General features: G+C 40.5%; 2 protein-coding genes across 2 annotated transcripts in view; both read right to left on the bottom strand.

Annotated features, from left to right (window-relative positions):
• Window positions 1–9,050, bottom strand: part of abr (ABR activator of RhoGEF and GTPase) — a 121,683-nt gene extending 112,633 nt beyond the window's left edge. The window contains exon 1 of the mRNA XM_085364403.1: window positions 8,002–9,050. Coding sequence (XP_085220529.1) covers window positions 8,002–8,818 — 817 coding nt within the window. The 5' untranslated portion in view covers window positions 8,819–9,050. The remainder of the gene's footprint in view (window positions 1–8,001) is intronic.
• Window positions 9,051–13,871: 4,821 nt separating this feature from the next.
• Window positions 13,872–21,568, bottom strand: part of aspa (aspartoacylase) — an 8,416-nt gene continuing 719 nt past the window's right edge. The window contains exons 2-6 of the mRNA XM_085363542.1: window positions 19,889–20,084; window positions 17,378–17,471; window positions 16,475–16,582; window positions 14,305–14,414; window positions 13,872–14,110 (exon numbers count right to left, since the gene is read on the bottom strand). Of these exons, the coding sequence (XP_085219668.1) occupies window positions 13,919–14,110; window positions 14,305–14,414; window positions 16,475–16,582; window positions 17,378–17,471; window positions 19,889–20,084 (700 nt within the window). The 3' untranslated portion in view covers window positions 13,872–13,918. The remainder of the gene's footprint in view (window positions 14,111–14,304; window positions 14,415–16,474; window positions 16,583–17,377; window positions 17,472–19,888; window positions 20,085–21,568) is intronic.

The following is a 21,568-nucleotide window of genomic DNA, read 5'->3' as shown; positions in this document are numbered from 1 at the left end:
TGCTATGGCCCCCACAAATTGCATATAATGTAGCCACGAGCAGAGTCTTGATGTCAAGATTATAGTTTCAGTTTGGTAAGAAATAGATGCCACTGAGACAAACCGAGACATCTACAGAACATTTTTTACCATTTAATGCATTTAATTGATGGATCGGTAAAACATTAACAGCATCACCCAAAGCATCTTCAGCAGTGCCTAAAACCTGTGTGCACTATTACCTCTGTAACAATCTTTATAAAGCAGCACTTCACTTTGACTTTTGCCTGCATGCATGCACTTGTGCACACGCTGTGCTAGATGTACAATGAGCGCCAAGCAGCATTCGGCTTTCTTATTTGCATTGCACGTCCTGACTGTGCATTTCACATCTCTGCTGTAGAGCTAAGGTCAAGGCTTTCGCAAACAAATACAAATTTTCAGGCCCACATCCATCTCACAAGCAGGCAATGATGCTGCAAAACCCACACCTCCTCCACCATCACAGATACATCCTGCCTGCTTCCCCGCGACGCATTCATCACCAAGGTAACACAGGAACAAGTTGAACCATAAATAGGATTTTAGCTTTGAGGACTTTGACATGGATTATTTGAGTGAGTGCTTCTACTGTGAAGAGATTTCAGATTTGATGGATATAAAAAAATATATATATTAAAAAAAAAAAAAAAAAAACCCATAAGGGTAGATCATTGAACACTGATATTGATGGTGAGACCTAATATGTTTTTCCTTGTTATATTCCTTATATATAAGGTTCCAATGCAGGCTGGCTACTAATCATGTGACACGTGCTGAGACTGCTCTAAAACACCCAATTCCAGGCATTTTTTCTACTGCTGAATCTGCATGACATCAAAAGAAGAAGATATTCCCAATATAGTCATCTCAGACACACGGCTCTGGCCGTGAGCACTGAAGTTCCACCCACTTGCTGTTTAAATCTATTGTTTGCAAGTGACGACCTATTAGAAGAGAGCGGAGAAGACAGCAGACAAATGATGGGCTCCATTAACGCCCAGTATAGAATAAACAAAGATTACTTTGGACTGGGAACCATGTAAAACTAGTCTAATAGAATTCAAGATTGAAAATACAGCAAATGAAATGAGCCGAATAGTCTTTTTAAACAATTCCTTACAAAGGAATTGTAAGAAATTGTAAATTTGAGACCTCAATTGGTCATTTGAGATAATCAATTGCCAACAAAAATAATTACGACTCATTTTTGATCTTTTAGTTCACAGTTTTACCTTTTAATTCACAACTACAGCAAAGTAAAACGATGCTTATGCGTTCAATGGTTACGTTTATGGAGGCTTTCATACTCGTAATTGATTTAGGTTTAGGTTTGACTGTACCTGTGTCTATCTTAGCTCTGTTGCCTAGGAAATTAGTATGACGGGGCAGCATGTGGGGAGAGATTACACTGATTTAAGGTTACTTTTGTTTTCTCAGGACTGGCTATCACAGTGTCAAATATTTACTTTGCAGTAAGTCGGTGCACTAGCTCGAGCTGTCAAACTGTCATGTAGGTGTGAGCACCCACAGCATATGCTGAAGCTTCAGAGGCTGAGAACTGGAGATCATAGTTTTAAGAGAAGAGCACAAGCTTCCATTTACGCCACTGAAAATGGAAACAACATGACAAGCACATTGTTCCAATGCTGCACATACTACTTGGGACAGGTCTGGACAAGTGCCGCTTATCTGGAATAAGAAAAAGGAAACTCAAAGGAAAGCTAGAAATGTGGGTGCCGTATTCAACAATTAATTCCTAATAGAGTGACAAAACATGCTTATTCCACGGGCTTCTTTTCTTACTTAGTGATAAAACAGGTGAAATTTCTATTAAAAATAATAAGCATTTTCTTTATTGTGCCTATTTTTTTTTTTTTTGTGCAGTTAGACATGAAAAGCCACATTAGCAGCATGACATGGCAAGCCTGCCTGGTGGGGAAACTGCAGTCCAATCAATCAAGGCTTTATTCGCCACGTGCAGGTTGCCCTGCAGTGAAATAGGACATCACATGGGGATACAGGTCGGAGATCGGTAGCGTTACAGAAAAAAAACCCACTGAAATATACACTACAATGGGAAAGTACAAGAGCAAAAAAAGAGACCTCTACTCATGCTGGGCTCCTGGGAGGACAGCATGAGAACAGGAAACAAAAAAACTCCTCTGCACAAAAAAAAGCACATAAATGTCAACAGCACAACATCATGGAACACGTGACCAGCCAGTTAACCGTCAAAGAATAGTAGTATAAGAAACCCGCCAGATTTTTGGAGAAACTAAAGTTCATTTGCTCTGATGAGCAAATCTAAAGAGTGTAAGGTTAGTGGAGATGCTATTTTGAATTTTAGAGTACCTAGAAAATTATCAGAGTATGTCTTTTCCAGAAGTTTTCATCCCAACAATAGATCTGCACCTCTTTTTGTCCATGTTTCCCTGAGAATCTCTGCAAAATTGGTGTTAAAAAAAGAGCAGCTATAGGTACTTGTGATATATTTGAACACCATCACTAGGAGGGAAAGGACAGCAGTTATTGCTTCACTTCACAGGAATAACTTCTAACCAGTGTTTTGTCTCTGACATCAGCTTGCTGAACTTCTTACATGGAAAATTCCTTTCTTTAAAAGTTGTTGCTAGACTTTCTCAGAGCTTGCTGTTTCAATTGCCCCCACAGCATTTCAGTGCAATTCACTGCTTCTGTCTGTCATGCAAATCAGCTTTATGGAATCTCAGTTAATGACTTTACCCTCATGCACTTTGACAGCAAGAGTTGCGATAAAAATTTTAGGGTTATTTTTGAATTTGCCCTTAGACTGAACTTACCCAGGTTGGCCATAAGCAGCCACCTGAAACCTACTTGAAGTTTATTTCCCTTCATTTGAAGAGTTTGTTTCCTTTATCTGTGTGTCCTGGTTAATGAAGAGCACTTAAAAACTTGGCACAGTCACAGTACACCCTTCAAAATATCAAAGAAATCCCCAAACAAAACATCCGCCTCATTTACACCATCGTTTCTTTTTGTGGCATTATTTTTGATACGTTGGCTCCAAATATACAATATTTCACCGAAACATAAGGGCAAGGAAATCCTCCACTTATATACCAAAGTCAAAACTTAATGCAATCTCTGGCAACGCTTGCTAATTAGAGAGCCAATAAACTGACATGTTATTGAAATTGGAGAACAGATACACACAGGCTCCATAATCCAATGAATAAATAAATAATTTATGCTTTTATGCCTTTTTTCTCCTCAAATTACACAGACATTATCATATGGAGTCTTGAGTATTGGAGATGCAGAATACCTCCTGACCATCTCTGAGGAAGTTCTAATAACTGGAACTTCTGATAATATTAAAATCCAATAATATTGATTATTATGGATTTGAAAGTTTGGCTAACGTCAGGATGATCTATTTTTTCCCCCATCTATTTAAACTATTAATATGATTGTATGTCAGTGTCGTGTGTGATTTGTTATTCTTTATCGATACTGTCCAAATACTTCAAAAAGCCAAGAGTTTCCCATCGCTTTCATAACTGCAAAACATTTTCTTATTGTACATTTTGATATGGCATTCACTCAAAAGACTGAAACACCATAACGTCATGTCTTATCACTCAGTTTTTAGAGTTACTGTTATTCGCTTTTTTTAAACTACTGTTATAAATAATTATCTATGTCTAACAGTTGAAGAGCTTCGCATTTAAATACCTGACATCTTAAAAAAAAAAGAAAAAAGAAACAGTTACACATCTTAATGTTTTCTTTCCTGAGCTGCCAGATGCTTAACAAAGATACATGCAATAGACAACAGAAACAGGAAATAGTCCTCTCAGAGGGCTCCTTCTTCTGGCAATGCGACTAGAGAATTATGAACTCAATTAACAAGCAGGTCGTTCAGCTTTCCTGCGAGATATAAAAACATATTTTCCTATGGAGATCAAAGCGGTTATAGGCTAAAAATAATCTTTTTTCCTTTGGTATGCCTGCGCTCAGTAAAGATATTTCTGAATTACACTGCTTTAAATAGCTGGGAGAGCTAAAAACTGGACTGTGTTCATCACTTCTAGCAGGAGTATACTGTATGTTGGCATGTGCAGACTGGACTAAAGAAAATCAAATACCTGCAATGACTATATTGAATTCAAAGACCTATTTTATGAATTTAAAAAAAAAATGAATTAAACAACAATGCTTACTGAAACACTGTCACAATAAGAATGGATTCCTGTCAGGTTTCAGACCAACTGCGAATCAGAGGTGAATCAGGAGGAATACTGAAAAACCATAGCGATGGACAAAGACTCACATGACCTGATGGATGACCGCTTCCTAGGAAATGCACACTACACAAAGGCATCAATATGAGCAACACCCCTGGCATTCGCCAACAGCTTGTGCGTATGTGCAAGTGGGAGTAAGGGGGGACTTCATCCCATAATGCTGAGTGACCAGAAGGGCAGATGACTGTTGTTGTTTAGATTATAAAAGATGACCTTAAGCCCCTCTACATCCTCCCACAGGTTCACACACCCTCCCCATTGTTTTAACCACAATTAAAGTCTTTCCACTGATTATCCCAGTTGTCAGAACAAAACATCAATATCCTGTTGGATAGCAAAGATGGAATAGATTAAGAGGCTTACAGTAAGTGGTTTTCCTTACTGACCCACAGGTTTATGGGAAAATGCATCCCCTGACCTGTTGCAATGGAAGAGCAAACAGCGTGTCATGGTGAAAAGCTCAGCAGCTGTTTTCTGCTCTTTTTCTCAAGACCATCAATTCCTGTATTTCAGACACCAAACTGCCTCTTAAGGCATAAGACCCCATTTAACAACGTCCAACACATTCGTGTGTCTTTGACACAAAACGGCTCTTAAAAGAAAATTTTACATTTTTGCTTAAATGAATTTCAACTCCAAATGAAGCAAAGAGTAGTGCCACAGCGTCGGTACTCATAACACAATGCCTGTTTGTTACTTCTCCATTTTTGGCTTCTGACCCAAACTTTAAAAACTGCCACTTTTCCAAATCCCTGCACATCAGCCAAACCAGTCAGTAACCACCAAATCAATGAGCAGAGCCATAACAATGAAACTGTGAGCTTACAATTAGTGTCAAGCGTTCCATAATCCTTTCATATTTAAAAGAACAGAACAGACTAGGGAACTGGGGATGTGTCACAGTGTATTAAAAAATTTAAAAAAAAAAGCCTTCCTCAATCTATTCTCATGTTTAAGTTACTCATTCACTCCTGACTCATGACAAGCAAACCATCTCCGTCAGTATTGCCAAACTTCTTAAAACAACGCCACAGAAAGACGTGACTCCAGTTTCCTGGATTAGTATTTAAATTATTACTTAAGCTCAGTCTTTGCTTCCAAGTAAATTATTTTCTTAGAGTCCTGCCCTACAGTTTACGAGGGAATTTCTGACCACTGTGAGCGCCTCTGATGAAAGGACGCCTTAAAGAAAATGTTCTGCGTCGCTTTTTGTTGACAGTTGGACGAGTGGTCCGATGGCATGCGTTGTAAATATGGAAGTAGACATAAAGGATGTTTGTCCAGTCCAGCACACAGACAGGAAATATGGGGAGACACATGCAAGGAACTGCAAGCACCTCTGCAGTTCAATATTTAGCACCTCTCACCTCAGATACAAAGTGTCACGGGCGAGTGTTCTCCACAACCCTTTCTTCTTTCAGAAAACATCTGTGCTTCGTCCCTTTTGTCTTTTATTCATATTTTGTCTCCCTTCTCTCTACAATTTCCCACTTTATTCTGCTTTCCCGTTTTGAGTTTTTAGAAACCACTGCCCAGCCCTTACCAGAAATTATACTGAGGCCTGTAAGAGTTTCTTACAGGCCTCAGACACAGGAAGAGACAATGTGCCACAAATGTCATAAAGACTTGTGGCAATGACATAAAGTAGCTCAGTGCCAAGTTAAACAAATCTTAACTTTGAGGTGCGACCTTTAAGTGACTAACAACAGCATGGAAGAAAAATCTTGACTAACTTCAAACCACCTTGTAGACTAAAGCTCATCACTGACGTTTCTACAAATAAAGACACAGCCCTAGCTAAAATAAGATAAGCTGACATTATATACGTTTACCAGAACCATGCATTGCAGCAGTGAAATGCACAACATGCACAGCCACCTCTATGCTGGTTTTCTGGTTACTCATGCAACTTGTGAGGTGTTTCAACTCCTGAACTCACTGCGTCAAACAGCACTTGCATGACATCAGAACAGGACTTTAAGTCCGTTTACAATAAATCCACTGACTAACATCCCAACATGCTCAATATGACTCATATCATAAAAGACGCCAGACTGTTCAGTGCATGTGGCTGTATCTGTATTTACCACCAACTGAACTGAAGCTCCTTCAAGGGTGATGTGACACTATAGACCTCTTACAGATCGCTGATATAGAAAGGGAACATTTTGTCTTCAAGGTCAATATAGACAATGTAGAGTACTTCACACAAGTGAAGATGGTTTCATTTAACCGGTAACCTTCTAATCTACATGATTAAAAAGCCAGTGGTATGCTCGAGTGGGGCTTTGCAAAGGAAATCCTGTCCTTATCTTTACACCTACTGCTTACCTTATCCTGCAGTAGGTCTGTTATAACAGGTGGTAGTTCTCCTAATGTCTGATATCTACAACACCACTTAGAGCATTTAGTCTATTATGGATCTGTTCCTCAGCCACACTTATACAGGGTTTTATTTGTTTCATGAAATCCACTCCATCCAGCAGAGTCAGGTAGTCATACGCTGATAAACATTTTCTTCTTGATCAAGCAAAAACAAAATTAATAAAGTAAAAGTACTGATCTGTTACGCAGATCTCTATTATTTGAAGGTAAATTCAGCTTAATATTAACTAGGGTTTGGAGTTACATGCAAGACACTTAGTAGAAATAAAAGTCATGGCACAAGTCTGACTTGTGTGAGAACATTGAAGAGCAGTTATTAAGAGAAGTTATTCTAGGCAACTGTGTTGCTTTATTGACCTTTGTTTTTTTGTTGTTGTTGTTGTTGTTGTTGTTTTTTTTGGGGGGGGGGGGGTGTGGGGGGTGGTTATATTGGTAAATGAAACAACCTGAGCAACTAAGGCGTAAAAATAGGTCAGAACACAGAAAAAAATATTTCCAACAGAACAAGTGTGACATTTGGTCTAAAGACCATACCCTTTGCTTTTTAAAAGAATGGCATTTCCTTGACACGCCCCATTCAGCATGCAAAAATAAGCTACTGGAGACTACAGCAGAGAAGCAGGTGTTTGCACTGTGCATTTGTCCAGGACAATACTACAAATATTTTGTAACAGCACTCAGCAATTAGTTTGGCACACGGTAAACTTGTTTTTTCTCCGTGGGTGAATCTGAAAAGCTAAAATGGGGTTACATGAATACACCTCGTCTTGCGTTTTAAACAAATAAAGATCATCTCTAAACCAGGCACACTCGTGCCAAAATACAGACTGATTTCGTATTATTATCACTGACTAACATAAGTGCATTTGCATCTGCTGAGATTTCCTTTATTTTCACTGTGGAAGGAGGAAGTAAGAGCCAGAAACCGATGAATTGCATAACACTGCTGATCAGCTGTAAATGACTGAGTACTGGAGCACAAAATCAATTGCAGTACTCATACTGGTTGCTTAAAAAAAGCACCCTGCAAATAAAAACATGCCACATTTAATTCAGTTTGAAGTAAGCTGCTACCTGTAGATATGATTTATGGAGCCTTGGGTCTTCCCTTCCCTGACATCGGTGCCTTTGACACGTTTAAAATGCTTGACTACAGATCCCATCTGGCTTTTACACTATAAATCCAGAATTAAAGCCTAGCTTAGCTGCCAATGATCTTCCAACCAGGCCATTTCATGTAGTAAAATCTAATTTACATATTGCACTTCTTATTTATAGCCATTACCGGCGACAGTGGTGTTGACATTACCTGCGGAAGAGGAGTCATCGTGGTCGGAGCTCAGGTACCCATCACTCCTCCTCTCTGGGGTGCTGCACCCCGAGCCTCGGGAGGGTCTGCGTTGAATGTGGGGGAAGGACGGTGACAGTCTGCCATCATCGGAGTCAAACTCCCTGCTGTGGCGGAAAGGCCGCCGGCTGTCCCGGTGAGCGCTGGAAGTCTTCTGACCGTCTCTTCCCGCAGTCTTTGGTGCCAACAAGTTATTCCTGACGAAATTTTCATTCAGCTCCAAATCCTCATATTCCCGGTCGCTGCCTTCCTCGTTGTCATTTGCACGCTGGACGATGGCAGGGGCCGTGTCCACTCTACAAAACATGGGCTTCTGTGGCGGAACCGGGATAGGGACTGGTTTGCCCATCTTGCCGCTGAACCTGCCTCGCTCCCGGCCGAAGGAGCTGGTGAGCCCCGCTGTGTTGCTACCCGCAGCGTGGTGCTTCATGCCACCGGGGTCCAGCGCCTTCATCCTCCCCTCGTCACGCTCGGCGTCCCGCCGCGGCGGTTTCCTGATATTCTCCGTTTTGGAAAAGGTCGACATGTCAGCGTTAAAGTTTTCATCTTTGCCTTCAAACCTTTCCGGGTCGTTTCTCTTCTGTCGGGCCACGGTGGTCTCCAGGTAAATCACCTTGAATTTCTCCTCTGCCAGAGCCTTCTGGAGCCTCTTCAGGTTGGCTTTGCATGTCTCCAGCTCGGACTCGATGTCCTCTACAGAGTTCAAATCCATCTGGGGTACTTTTCCGTCGGGAAATTCTTTCCTCCAGTGTTTTTCGAATTCCTCCTGCTCCCACATATTGATGTTCACGCGGGGCTTCACGCCCGTCGCAGCCTTGTCATGCAAGTCAGAAAATATTGAAGCTAACTGTTGTCTTCACCGACACTGTCGCGTAAATCCACGTTCCTTTCTCACTTGTTTTCCGGAAAAGAAAAAACAAACAAATAAACGGTATTAACTTGAGCACTTTCTGACCATCTTGCACCTCCTACACGTAACTGGCGCACGGCGCACTCCTGCGTTTAATGCAGACAAGTTTGCCACTACGCTGAAAAGTTTCGAGACTTCCTGTATCCAGACGTGGTGCGTTCAGGTGCCGCTGGGAGAATTAATGTGGCCATGGTTTCGTGACAGCATTATCCAATCAATACCGCGGATTCTGAAGTGGATGTGTGCGGTATAGCCTGGTGGCAAAAAAAAAATGTTTAAAAACAAGCAAACAGAAAAAACAACAACAAATAATAAAAAAAAAAAAAAACAATTATTATAAGGATGAGGGCAGGGATGTTAGAATATTATAACTCATGACTAATATTTCCATCGATTGCTAACACTGTATCTGCGGATAAACTAACCAGTTTTACTTGAACGCTATTCTTGAATTTCTTTTCACACCTTATAATAATAATAATAATAACATAAAAAAAATCCGACAGGATCTGAATGCAACAAGCACTGCTACAGGAAAGCAACCGTGCTTGGTGGTGCACATTTAAAAGAAATTATATTCCAGATAAAGGTTGATCTGTTTGGTAGTTTGTATCTTTGCCAGTTCAGTCTATTGTGAAGAAACACTGCTGATCTAAATATACTGTCAACTTGTTTCTATTCTGTTGTTTGTGGTTTTCTATTTTAGCCACACTGGTGGTCTGTTGAACAAAGATGCTGAACAAATCTTGTTACAGTGTTGACACATTTTAAAAACCTTTAATGATATACAGGAAGCTCAAAAACCTGCAAGTTGCTTTAAATGACACAAAAAATTAATTCCTCCTGACCACATTTCAGCTGCATACATATATACACGGGCACACTGGGCAGCATGTAATGTTGCAGACCAAGCAGACTGAAAGCAGATGTTTGGTTTGCTTCCCTATAGCTACAGGTTTCGGTGGTTTGACATTAAGGAAGGGACGAGGCACTTTTCTTTTTTTTCTTTTTTTTATCTATCAGGTAGCTTGTTATCTGTCTGCAGAGGAAACAAAAATACTGCAGGAACTCATGTACAAAAACCTTTCACACGCACCTGTCTCTTCAATGCTATAACTTCAAGCACACATCCTCCTTCTCCTCCTTGTTTTCAAGCCTGCTAGTTAACGATTGCTAAACAGTGTGTTGAAAAAAAGGTCAACTTGATTCCCCATCTTGATTTGTGGCACAGCAGAAAAATATTTATTGGACATTTAGCTGGTAAATAATTAAGTATGTGTCATTTTGAAGACTCTCCATGTCTGTGATTTTCATATGAACAGAGCCCATCTCTGGGAGACTCATCTTCCATAAAAAAGTAAACGTAAAGCATGATTATCAAAATTCATGCAGCTATGTCCTGATAATATTAAAGAAGAGCCTGGTAAGAAGCCAGACAGGAGCCTTCCAGTAAAATAGAGTGTAATGCTATACAACATAGAAGAAAGTTATCTGTGCAGACAGAGAGAGGCGGGTGCAGGCAGAGATGGGTGCTTGGTATTTCTGAGTGCCCATTTGGATAACCGCCCAGAACTGAAAGATCATTCTCCTGAAAGCTTTCAGTGGCCATTGATCCGCACTCATTGCAAGCCTGGGGGCCTGTATTGGGTTACTGTAATGAATAGTCTACAAAGACTACGACCAGCTATGAAGCTAGATTACCAATCACAGGCCTGATACGACAAAGAAAGCATAAAACGTGGACTTTTCCTGGTTAGTCTACAAGTTATAATAAAGACAGCTAGCTTTGGGGACTGCATAAACATGACTGTGTAGCTGATCCAGCCATACTTCTCATGCTTTACTCATTTCATCGCTTAACATCAGTGAAACAGACACCTAACAAGTTTGCTCAGTGTGTGGTATTCAGTCGACAGATACCTGAGTGGGTAAACGATGCAGAAGAGTGTGCACAAAGCTGGAATTCTGCTTTAGTTCCCCAAGGTTCCATCTTGGGACCCCTTCTGTTTAACATCTACATGCTCCCACTGGCACAGATTATAAACAACAACAAAATAAACTATCACAGCTATGCAGATGACACACAAATATATATCACAATGTCACCAGGAGACCGAGGCCCTGTACAGGCTCTTGGTAAATGCATTGAGGAAATCAATGACTGGTTGTGCCACAATTTTCTCCAGCTAAACAAAAACAAAACTGAGGTAATAGTCTTTGGCGCCAAAGAAAAACGATTACAGGTCACCAGAGAACTTCAATCTATACATCTAAAAACCACAAACCAGGCGAGAAATTTGGGTGTAGTGATGGATGCAGACCTAAACTTAGAAAAACACATTAAGACAATAACAAAGTCAGCTTACTATCACCTCAAGAATATATCAAGGATAAAAGATCTGATGTCTCAACAGGACCTGGAAAAACTAGTCCATGCATTCATCTTTAGTAGGCTTGATTACTGTAACAGCATCTTTACAGGTCTACCTAAAAAATCAGTCAGACAACTACAGCTCATTCAGAACTCTGCTGCTCGAGTCCTCACTAAGACCAAAAAAGTGGACCACATCAGTCCAGCTCTGAGGTCCTTACACTGGCTGCCTGTCCGTCAGAGGATAGACTTTAAAGTTCTGATGCTGGTCTATAAAGCTCTGAATGGTTTAGGACCAAAATACATCAATGACCTCCTGACCCAGTATGAACCATCCAGATCCCTCAGGTCATCTGGATCCGGTCTTTTATCAGTTCCCAGAGTCAGAACCAGACACGGAGAAGCTGCATTCAGCTTTTATGCTCCTTATATCTGGAACAAACTCCCAGAAAGCCTCAGATCAGCTGAAACACTCAGTTTATTTAAATCCAGGTTGAAGACTCACCTGTTCTCAGCTGCATTTGAATAAAGCACCAAATCCACACTTTAAGCTTAAATTTCAAAACTTACATTTAACTACTGATTTTATCTACTGTTCTGATTTTATCTGTTTTGATTTTATATACTGTTGTTTGTTTGTTAATTAGTTAGTTTATTTGCTTGTTTTATTCAATTTTAAATCATGCTTTTTATTTGTTCTTGTTTCTAATGTCTCTGTAAAGCACTTTGAATCACCTTGTTGTTGAATTGTGCTATACAAATAAACTTGCCTTGCCTTGCCTTTAATTACATTTCGCAGCTACAACCACACCTACCACACTGATCAGAGGTGCTCAATAGATAACCAGAATGTAACAATATTATAAAATGCCTGTTAAATGAGTTCCCTTTTGTGTGAGTGTGTGTCATATATTCACAGCTTAAATAACACCTCCAGCCCAACAAGCTGTGGGTATGTACTCTGTGTTACTATCCAACCCTTTTTAGTGAACATATTCTTAAACTTTTCCACACACCTCTCAGCACTCCTTCACCTCCATTCAAATCCAGATGCCTTGGACTCCTGAAACACTAAACTCAGATAGTGACTCGAATTCTTTGCTGCCATCAACAAAAAGAGAGACGCATGAACAAACTATCCAGCTATGTTATAATTACAGCACTTAGTGTCATTGTAAATACATATGGGTGCCTTCTACGGTACGGCACATGTATAATATATAAAATATATAATATTGTAAGTGTCAAAGTTGTATTGAAGCTTATACCTAAAGTCTTATGGGACAAGAGTACTTGAAATAAAGGCATTGAAAGTGCACATATTGAAACATATTGATGGGTCAAGTGTTTAAAAAAAAGAAAGAAAAAAAAATACCACACAAGTAGAGAGCTGCAATTTTTCCTTAGTGGGTCAGCAGCTCTGTGATCAGGAGAGCTGCTGTAAAAGTGGATAGGTTCTTGTGACACATGATGCACCAGTGACACACAAAGGAGCAAAACAACTGGCTCGGACACGATTCCACCGGCTGCACCCTCCAGTATATTCTGTACTGCACCACAGTGCATGGTGTGAGGGACTTTAATCAGTGGTTGCATGACGCCCTCTTGTGGCCACATGCCCTGCAGGACTAAACGAGCGTGAGTCAAAGCAGCACACATAGTAAAACACACAGTAGTACAACATTTATTGGTAGGATCATTTCCGCAGGACTTCTAGTACAGTGAATTTCACTAATCACAGAAATGATTCTAACAGATATATTGCTCAAGTCTAAGACCACAGCGAGACACTTTGGGACAACATAAAGATGAAAACATTAAAAAGTAAATATGCTTTCCAGGATGCGAAGTTCTATGCATCCCTTTGAAAGCAAACTTACAATACAAGTATATCAAAATAGACAGATATATTATAAAAACACATCTCACACTGCATCTGGTTTATGTGGGAGAGATCTTAGACTGTAATCGAAACTTTTAACCGAGACATAAAATCTACAAAACTCTACTCCAGATTTGTTGCACAACTGTCTCTGAAATCTCAGTTAAGGCAAAAAAAGGACAGCACCACAGATGCAACCAACGGAGTTACAGGTAGGTAGTATCAAAGGCCACAAAACAACCCCCCACCCCTACACGTGATACAAATATATTTTCAGAAAAAAGACAAACATCTACAGTTTGAGTCAAAAGTTTGCAGGTGACGATCCTCTACACAGCCTTCCTGAGCAGTAGTTGGAAACGTAAAAGGAGTGTTTAGGATGATTGAGGAGCCATCAATGATTAGGCCTAGTCTTTAATATAATAAAAATCTAGTTGATTTAATGTAAATATGTACAATATCATAAATACTTCTCACAATAATATAGTAGTCTTCAGATCAAAGACTGTCACAGTGCCTGCACAAATGTTCTTTGCATAGTTAAGTGATTTTCCGATAGTGAATGCATAAAAACCTAAATCAGTTTGTAAAAGATGGAATCTAACCTGCAGGATTTCTGCTGTTTTCTAACAGAGCAAAGTGCAAAATCTTGATACAGTTTGCTCCTGTGGCTAATACATAATCATGATTGCTGTTAGCCTTAAGAAACAGTTCTTCATGCTTTTATGATGGCACTTGCTACCAAGGTTTCTCGCCTGGTGGTTATAAATGCCTGTTGTTTCTCATAATAGGCTGCCTCGTTAATAAAAGTGGGATAGACCGTCCCGGAGCCTTGGTAGTGGATGGTTTTTCCATCAAATGTCTGGAACATTGGGTCACCAGGGTTCAGCGGCTCCCAGTCACAGTCCTGCAACAATAACAAGCAAGAGCCACAGGGAAAGTAACTCGAGTATGTTGTTTAAACTGAAACAATACATCCTCACGTCATCTAAAGAAATCTCATTTCCTCCTTAAAGCAGCACATTTATAGACTCAACGGTCCAAACATGACATGAATGCTAGAGATTGAAGGTGAGAGCAATTCTAAATTTGAATATTTACCTGCAGGTTGGGGTGAACCATGGCTATGATGTTTCCATTGGCATCTCGGGGGTAGTCGATCCACTCGAGGACTCGGAAAACTTCAACTGTACAAGGAGGGAACTCCACACCTAAACAGCACAGAAAACACAGAGAGAGTATGTGAGTGGATTGGGATAACATAATGAAAGCTGGAGTTAGACTGAATTCCCAGAGTTAATGTCCCCGGGTTTAGAACAAGCCTAAAAAAAAATAAATAAATAATTAAAAAAGAAGAAAAATAGATTTAAATAAACATTCGAACACTATTTAACAAACTGTTTCAAGGGCAGCTTTATTATAGGTCCTCAGAAGGGTATAAAAGCTGTAGTACGTTAAGGCATCGAGTCGCGATATCTCCTAGACGACCAGTAGATCAAACATTAACATTAAGTCAGTGCAGAAATTTATCTTCACATGGAAGGTAAAGCCCCACTCTTACAGGTGAAAAGTCATCTGCATCACCTAGCAGTTGTCGAATTGAAGGGCAGCTTGTTAAAAAAAACAACTCACTGAACAAATGCACCTTGCTTCCCAATTGAACTTGTCTGTTTTTTATGCTACTATACCATACTTGACTGGCACTGTGGTGCAGTGGTTACCAATTTAGCTTGAAAGCAAAAAGCTCCTGGGTTCAAACCCAACAGCCTTTGTGCATGGAGTTTGCTTTGTGTGCTCTTCCTGTGCTTCTGTGGGATTTCTCCAGTTTGCACCCACAGTCCAAAGACATGCTTGTTAGGTTAAGAGGCAATTCTAAACTGGCTGCAGGTGTTGGTCTCTTTATGACAGACTGGTGAAAGGGTAACCAAACTTTTGCTAAGATGAATAAGCAGGGTAAGCAGAAGAACATTGATGGATTTATAATAGTTGCCTGATCTTTATAGAACTCTGATTGGCCTGAGAAAACCTGAAAACAGAGCTCAGAGAAGGTGCTTAAGTGCAGTCGTCACCAAAATCTTGTTGTCTACCGCTTTCTTTATTCAGCTAAATCTAACTCGTGACATTGCTATCAAACAGATAAAGATAATATGCATTATATTACCTCTGCATTATTACGTATGTAGATTTTTCACTCTGGACCACAGTAACGAGCTCAGTAACATTTTAAAACTTGGTTTTGATTTTATTTATTTTTTGAAGTACAGATTAGTGGAAAAAAAGACGTTACCTTTACTTTATATTAAGATGGGCATAAAATACACAGTAAAACATAAATCAAACTAATGTCACACAATGGACAAGTTGCCAAGTTTTCATGAGATTGTTCAACTGTGATTTGAAACCAGAGTGTCCTTGTTCAACCTTAGGAATTACACACGAGGTTTGGTAATGTTTGGCAGAGCTCTGACATTAGGCAACCATTTCACCTGCACTCAGCTGTATTCATATGCAAGTAGCAGTGCGGAACAGGAAGGACAAATGCTTCTGAAGTTTTAGTTTCCCTGCTTAATGGGGGGGGGGCTATCCTTCTGAGCAAGCCTTGTATAGCTAAAGGACTTGTTTCATCATGCTGCTCAGCTGCAAAGCGCAGGAACACCGCTTCAACACCATGCCAGAACATTCATTATCACCACGGTGGTCCTAAGACAGAAGACTACCACCCCAGTGCCAGCCAGTCCCTAATGACATGGAAACTGACCAACTCCCAGTTAGCGGCCCTTTCAACGGCGGGACAGTTGGGGAAACCAACAGCCTGTAATTCTAACTTGGCACAGATCGCATGTTTCCGTAAAGATATGAGGGAAACGCTGCCCTGCACCTAAACACTGAGAACACTCTTTCGTTTAGGGGGGGGAGAACGAGCCGAGTGGAGGCGTAACGCAGATAAATTTAGAGAGCGAGGACTAGGTACATCTGGATGAGTCAGATGGTCACCCATGGGCATTTTGTCACAAAACGTTTCTCATCACAGGGATGCTGACAGATGGTAAACAACTCACTTTTCTATTATATAACACATTATGAATCACACTTGCTGTTTTTGAGCCCAAATTCTGAACACTGTTTAATACTTTGTAACTTCTGTAAGAGCTACTTCGGAGGTCATTCATTCTTCACACTATGCTGCAGTGCTATAACCCTTTAAAGTCTTGTGACACAGCCTGTTGTCATGTAGCTAAATGTGACTACAGCTTAACACTTCAAGTCTCACCTTCATTAAAGAGTTCAATAAAGTCCAGAGCATGTTTCAGTATCACTCGCATGGCTTCAAAGATGTTGCTTCTTAAAACACCTTGAGGCTGAGGACCCACTTCCAAACCTGCATAGAAGAAAACAATCAAATGATTCATCTGCAAGTAAAAGATTTTCTACCAGCTGAACGTATACTCCAGTTAGATATGTTAAATGTGTAAGGGCTAAGGGCTAGCTGGGATTTGTCGAGGGTGGCACACAACCAAACATGACTGTACTCGATGCAGTGGCTGCTCTGCAAGAGTCAGTAAAAGTCATACACGGTTGCATGCTCGAGAATCATGGCTACACAGAAAACAGGCACAAGGCCTCAGGTTTAATATAGGAAACTGAAACGACAACATTTAAAAGACCACAAAGAGATACAAAATGACCACAAAAATGTGCAAAATGACGAAAAAGCATTGAAAATGGCAAGAAAGGGATGAAAAACCACAGAGGAAACAAAAAGAACTCCAAATAACTGCGATACGACCAAGCGATTAAAATAAATGCGATCGAAAGACCTAATTACCAAATCAACAATTAAGAAATGATTCACACTTTATTCACCTAGGGGTCATTTTTAACCCGAGGACAACACAAGGGTTAAGCTTACAAGTGCCCATAATGATATTTGTTATTCTGTACACTGTTAGTCTGTAAAATATGCTAGAATCACCACAAAATTGACCACAAAGACACACCACACAGCCAAACACCACCTACAAAGCAACTAGAAAGTGCTGAAAAACAACAGTTTGTGTCATTACGTGCTCGGGGTTGAACCCCCTTCTTTAAAACAATGGCTTTAAAACCTGTTTTTCTTAATCCACCTCTGCCACTGTCCACAGATAAACCTGGCTGGACTACAGAGACTCACCAACAGGGTGCTTGGCGACAGAGCGTGAAGTGGAATATTTCAGAAGAGGATGTTCATTCATCAGAACAAGACAACTGGCTGGAGCCATGGCTTTCTACAAGACAAGAGAACAAGAACATCATATAAAAAGCAGATAAAAGAAAGCCAAACACAAACGCACAAAGGCAAAGGTGTTACGGTCGTGCTCGATAGAATGGAAAATGAAATCTAAACCAACTAACGCTGTATCAAAAACGACTGTGTGGGGAATGAAGTTTAAGCTGGTGGGCTATCTTCGTTTGTCAGCAGAGGCTCGAAATCCTTTTCAGAAGGAACACCATCATAGTGGTCGCCTTCATCATTAAATTAAAAGCTGTTTCTCTAACATTAAACTGGCAGCGGTTCAGATCATCTGCCGAGGGGTAAATCCTTCAAAGTATGAGACAGAGTAATCGGTACCGTACTAGACCTGAGCCCTTTTCTACCTTGTGCGTTTGCGATTATCAACAAACACGAGCAAAGCGCCTGAAGTCACAGCATCTAAACCGGAGGCATTTACTAAGCTGGTGAATATTTATGAAGTCTATGAATCCTTATATAACTGATGTCTGTGTATTGGTGGGGCAGTTTACAGTTTTAAAACTTAAGAATGCATTTCCCGTGAGGTGTATTGTACAAAAGACATGTTGCTTTTGGCTTCATTTCTCCTCCCTGCAGGTGCTCACCATGGATTGTTATTAAGAACGAGAAAGGAATGCAACAGCTGGCATTTTAAGATGGAAGTTAATGTAAAGTAATAAGAGGGGTTTGCCTTGTCATTACCATGAAGCAATGTGAATTTTCGAGGTTGTATTAATGTCTTAAAACAAATTATTTATAAAGATTTGCTGTCTCTGGAGCATTTTATGCTTCTTTGTTAGTTCCCATGTGGGATTTAATCAGTGTAAAGCTGTTGTTACACATGCAGTTTATCACTAAAATATTTGAGAAGTCCAACACTGGACAATGTCCTGATCAGCCAATAGCCAACACTGTTTTGGGCTAAATGATACCCAAACGCACTGTTGATTATTTTGGCACCTTTATCCCATTTGGTAGTCAGCAAAGAAGTCCTGTGTTACAGTCAAGTATGAAACATTTTGGGAGGGCAGATCTAGTTCAGCACCATGTTGATTATGCTGAGACCTTCTGGTACAGCAGCTCTCCACAATAAACATGCCACAGACTCCTCTGAGAACAAGCTTGTTAGGGTTACGTCCAAGATTTTTGGACAGATCTGTGACATTTATGAAATTCTCGTTGTTACAGTGGAAAGAAGAATTGCTTGAATTAAAGTTATGTTTTACTGGCAGAATTATAACTTTTGGTTACACCAGAGAAAATCAGGTGTTGTTACATAATTATTACAAAGTGTTGACGAACGATATTCTCTTTCAGATTGAAAGGTTCCAAGGACAAAAATAAATGTATACATTGCTGCAGTGCTTTCAAAACAGTGACTTTACCCTTTTTTTGTGTTAAATCCACAATCAATTAGAGCCCTGTTTGTTTTGTTGCTCTCCTTAGTCATCACTATTAAGTAGCTTTCATTGCATGTGTTTTTGTTTTAGTTGGTTTTGCTTGGATTGAACATCTGGCATCTCCTCCACTTGTCCCTTGGGAGGCCCACTAAAAAGGGCAGGAATAAAAAAATAAGCATTTAGTTCTTTTTATTTTATTCTCAACAATGTAATTATAGCCCAGTTCATCTGTACTTACTTTACTTAATGCTGTCAGATAAAATCCATCTTGTAAGAGAGACACTGAACATCTAATGGTTTATATTATCTCCTAAGGCTCATCTGGGAATTTGGCTGAGAGTACAAAGACAACAAGGATCCTTCTGGGGTATTTGGATGAGCCTAACATGGATGGATTTACAACTCTCAACTATCTCAACTAAAGCTCAGCAAACAGATCAGCCTCAGACGGAGGTCAGAGAACGACACAGGTTGAGAAGTTGAGCTACATCTCGTGTTTCTCCACATACTGCACAGTGTGCAGCACAGACTATGAGTGGAACAATCATGCAGTAATATTATACAGTCGCAATGATGCCTGCTGAATAATGATATATAATTTGGACTTTCTGCAAATATAATGGCAGCACTTGATGACAGTGATTGTTTTATCTCGTTTAGGTCTCAGTACTCTTTTTTTCCATGTTAACCATCAGTCGATTTTTAACAAACTGCAAATCTTGCCAAACTACTCTTTTCATCACTGATTAAGCTTGCCGGTCATTACAGTTGAAGTGCGTGGTTAAAATGTCTCAACGGTTGTAGAGAAAAGGTTCCACAAAAGCTCCTCTCAAATACTAGAAGTTACTGGATGTAACTACAGTTCTGTGAGCATAAGTGTAGCGCCCCAACAGGCTTCACCACTGTTTGTGTAAACTGGTCAGAGGGGTGGTCAGATTTTAGGGTGTGATAGCTCTTCTCATAAAAAAGTCCCTACAGTGTATATGTTTGTTTGTATTCTCAAGGCCGCCACCTTTATGTAGTTCATCATCTGCAGATTGAAGTGGTCTTTGGAGCTTTCCAGAATCAGAGTGCAGCCCATGTTGGATGTCGTGTTGTGAAGGTCAAAGATGACATCGTAGGCCTCCGGGCTTCCTTTGGGACCAAATATCCTGTTGATCTCCTGGGCTCTCAGCACCTCATAGGGCAGGTCATTTCCACCTGGGGCACTGCAGGGTGTGTGCAAACACATAAAGCATGTTAGAGCTGCCACAAGCCTAACTATTCACATACTATCACACAAGTCAGCTCAAAGAACAATGAATCATGTTAATTATTTACACAAGAGTGTCCTACATACACTTTAACCTAACGGTTGGCTAAAAGGGAAAAGGCTAGTATGTCGGGGTTAAACTCCACATGCAGAACTTCATGGTTAAAGTATTGGCAGCCATGGAGTCAATGCTGGGAAGTAGTAGCTGCATTCAGTAGGCCAGTGGCCTCCTTCTGTCAAAGTTAAGAAGAAACTGTATTCATTAACTCCAAGTCTTAGGATCTTTCCAAAGTGTATTTTGCCCCCGGGCCTTGCTCTGACCAGAGGACGAGTGCTGCCCACTTTCACGCTCTTATAAAGCATTTCAAAACACCAACCAGTCTAGGTCATTCTCCACGCTATAGCAGAATAGCACCTCTACTGTCTGTGTTGTTTTGCCTCCCTCACATCTGTCATTTACTCCCTGTTTTCAGAGACTGTCCGGTATTGTCTGGACTGCTGGGAAATAAGCACACAAGCACAGTGTAAGCAGCAGCTGATGAAGTGGACTCCCAAAATTCATCTGAAGGGGTCAAGCGGGTGCTAATTTTGAGGGAAGATGTCATTCTATACAAGGGGGGGGGGGGGGGGGGGGGGGGGAAATGACATCATGATGAGCTGTTTTTGGAAAGAGTCTCCAACTGTTTAATCTTCTTATATGTTGCCTTCAGAGAGGCCAAATAGTGAACATGCTGGAGAGCGCTGAAGAAGATCTTAAAGTGTCAACTAATGCTTGTACGATGAGGCCGGAACGCTTCACTCATTCGGTTTGAGCTCTGGGCATCACTTCAGCTTCACTGCTAAGAAATTATGTGTCACCTCTGTATATGCTCAGCGCTCAATTCACTTAAGTGATATGGTGCTAGCTGCACTCCATTAAAAGGGCTACTACAAATGATGAAGGATATTTTTCAATGAGAATTTTAGGAAAATATTATGCAGCAATAATTTTAAAACTGTACTTCAGTAAATGCATACAGATGACAGGGAAAATGCACACCATAATAACACTTTGTATGATTAATGAATAGATGCTGTTATCCAACCACATTTCTAAATGGGCTGTGTGCACGAACAGACACAAGGGATCACAAGGGCCAGCGTTTGCGTAAGACTTCGTTTTACGGTGTAGTGCACATGAAAAAGAACAAACAAACAAACAAACTAAAAAACGTCTTCAATCATTTGCAGCTCGGTCACGTTCCGCTCACGTTTTTCCTGCAGGCCGACAGTCAGCTGAAGTTCGGGAGGAGGGGGCTTGCTGGAGGGGGAGACGCCACCGATGGTAAACACACACGTCCCAGCTTACCTGCCATAGTAAAGCTTTGATGGCAAAGTCCACGTGATGGATCATATTTTAAAGACATGTGCAGCCCCTTTTCTTTCTTACGGATACATTGA

The sequence above is a fragment of the Diplotaxodon limnothrissa genome, linkage group LG10 (genome assembly GCF_057381915.1).
Source record: "Diplotaxodon limnothrissa isolate DT_005_m linkage group LG10, D_limnothrissa_male_GT1.1, whole genome shotgun sequence".
NCBI classification, from domain to species: domain Eukaryota; kingdom Metazoa; phylum Chordata; class Actinopteri; order Cichliformes; family Cichlidae; genus Diplotaxodon; species Diplotaxodon limnothrissa.
This window is presented reverse-complemented; position numbering and strand designations above follow the sequence as displayed.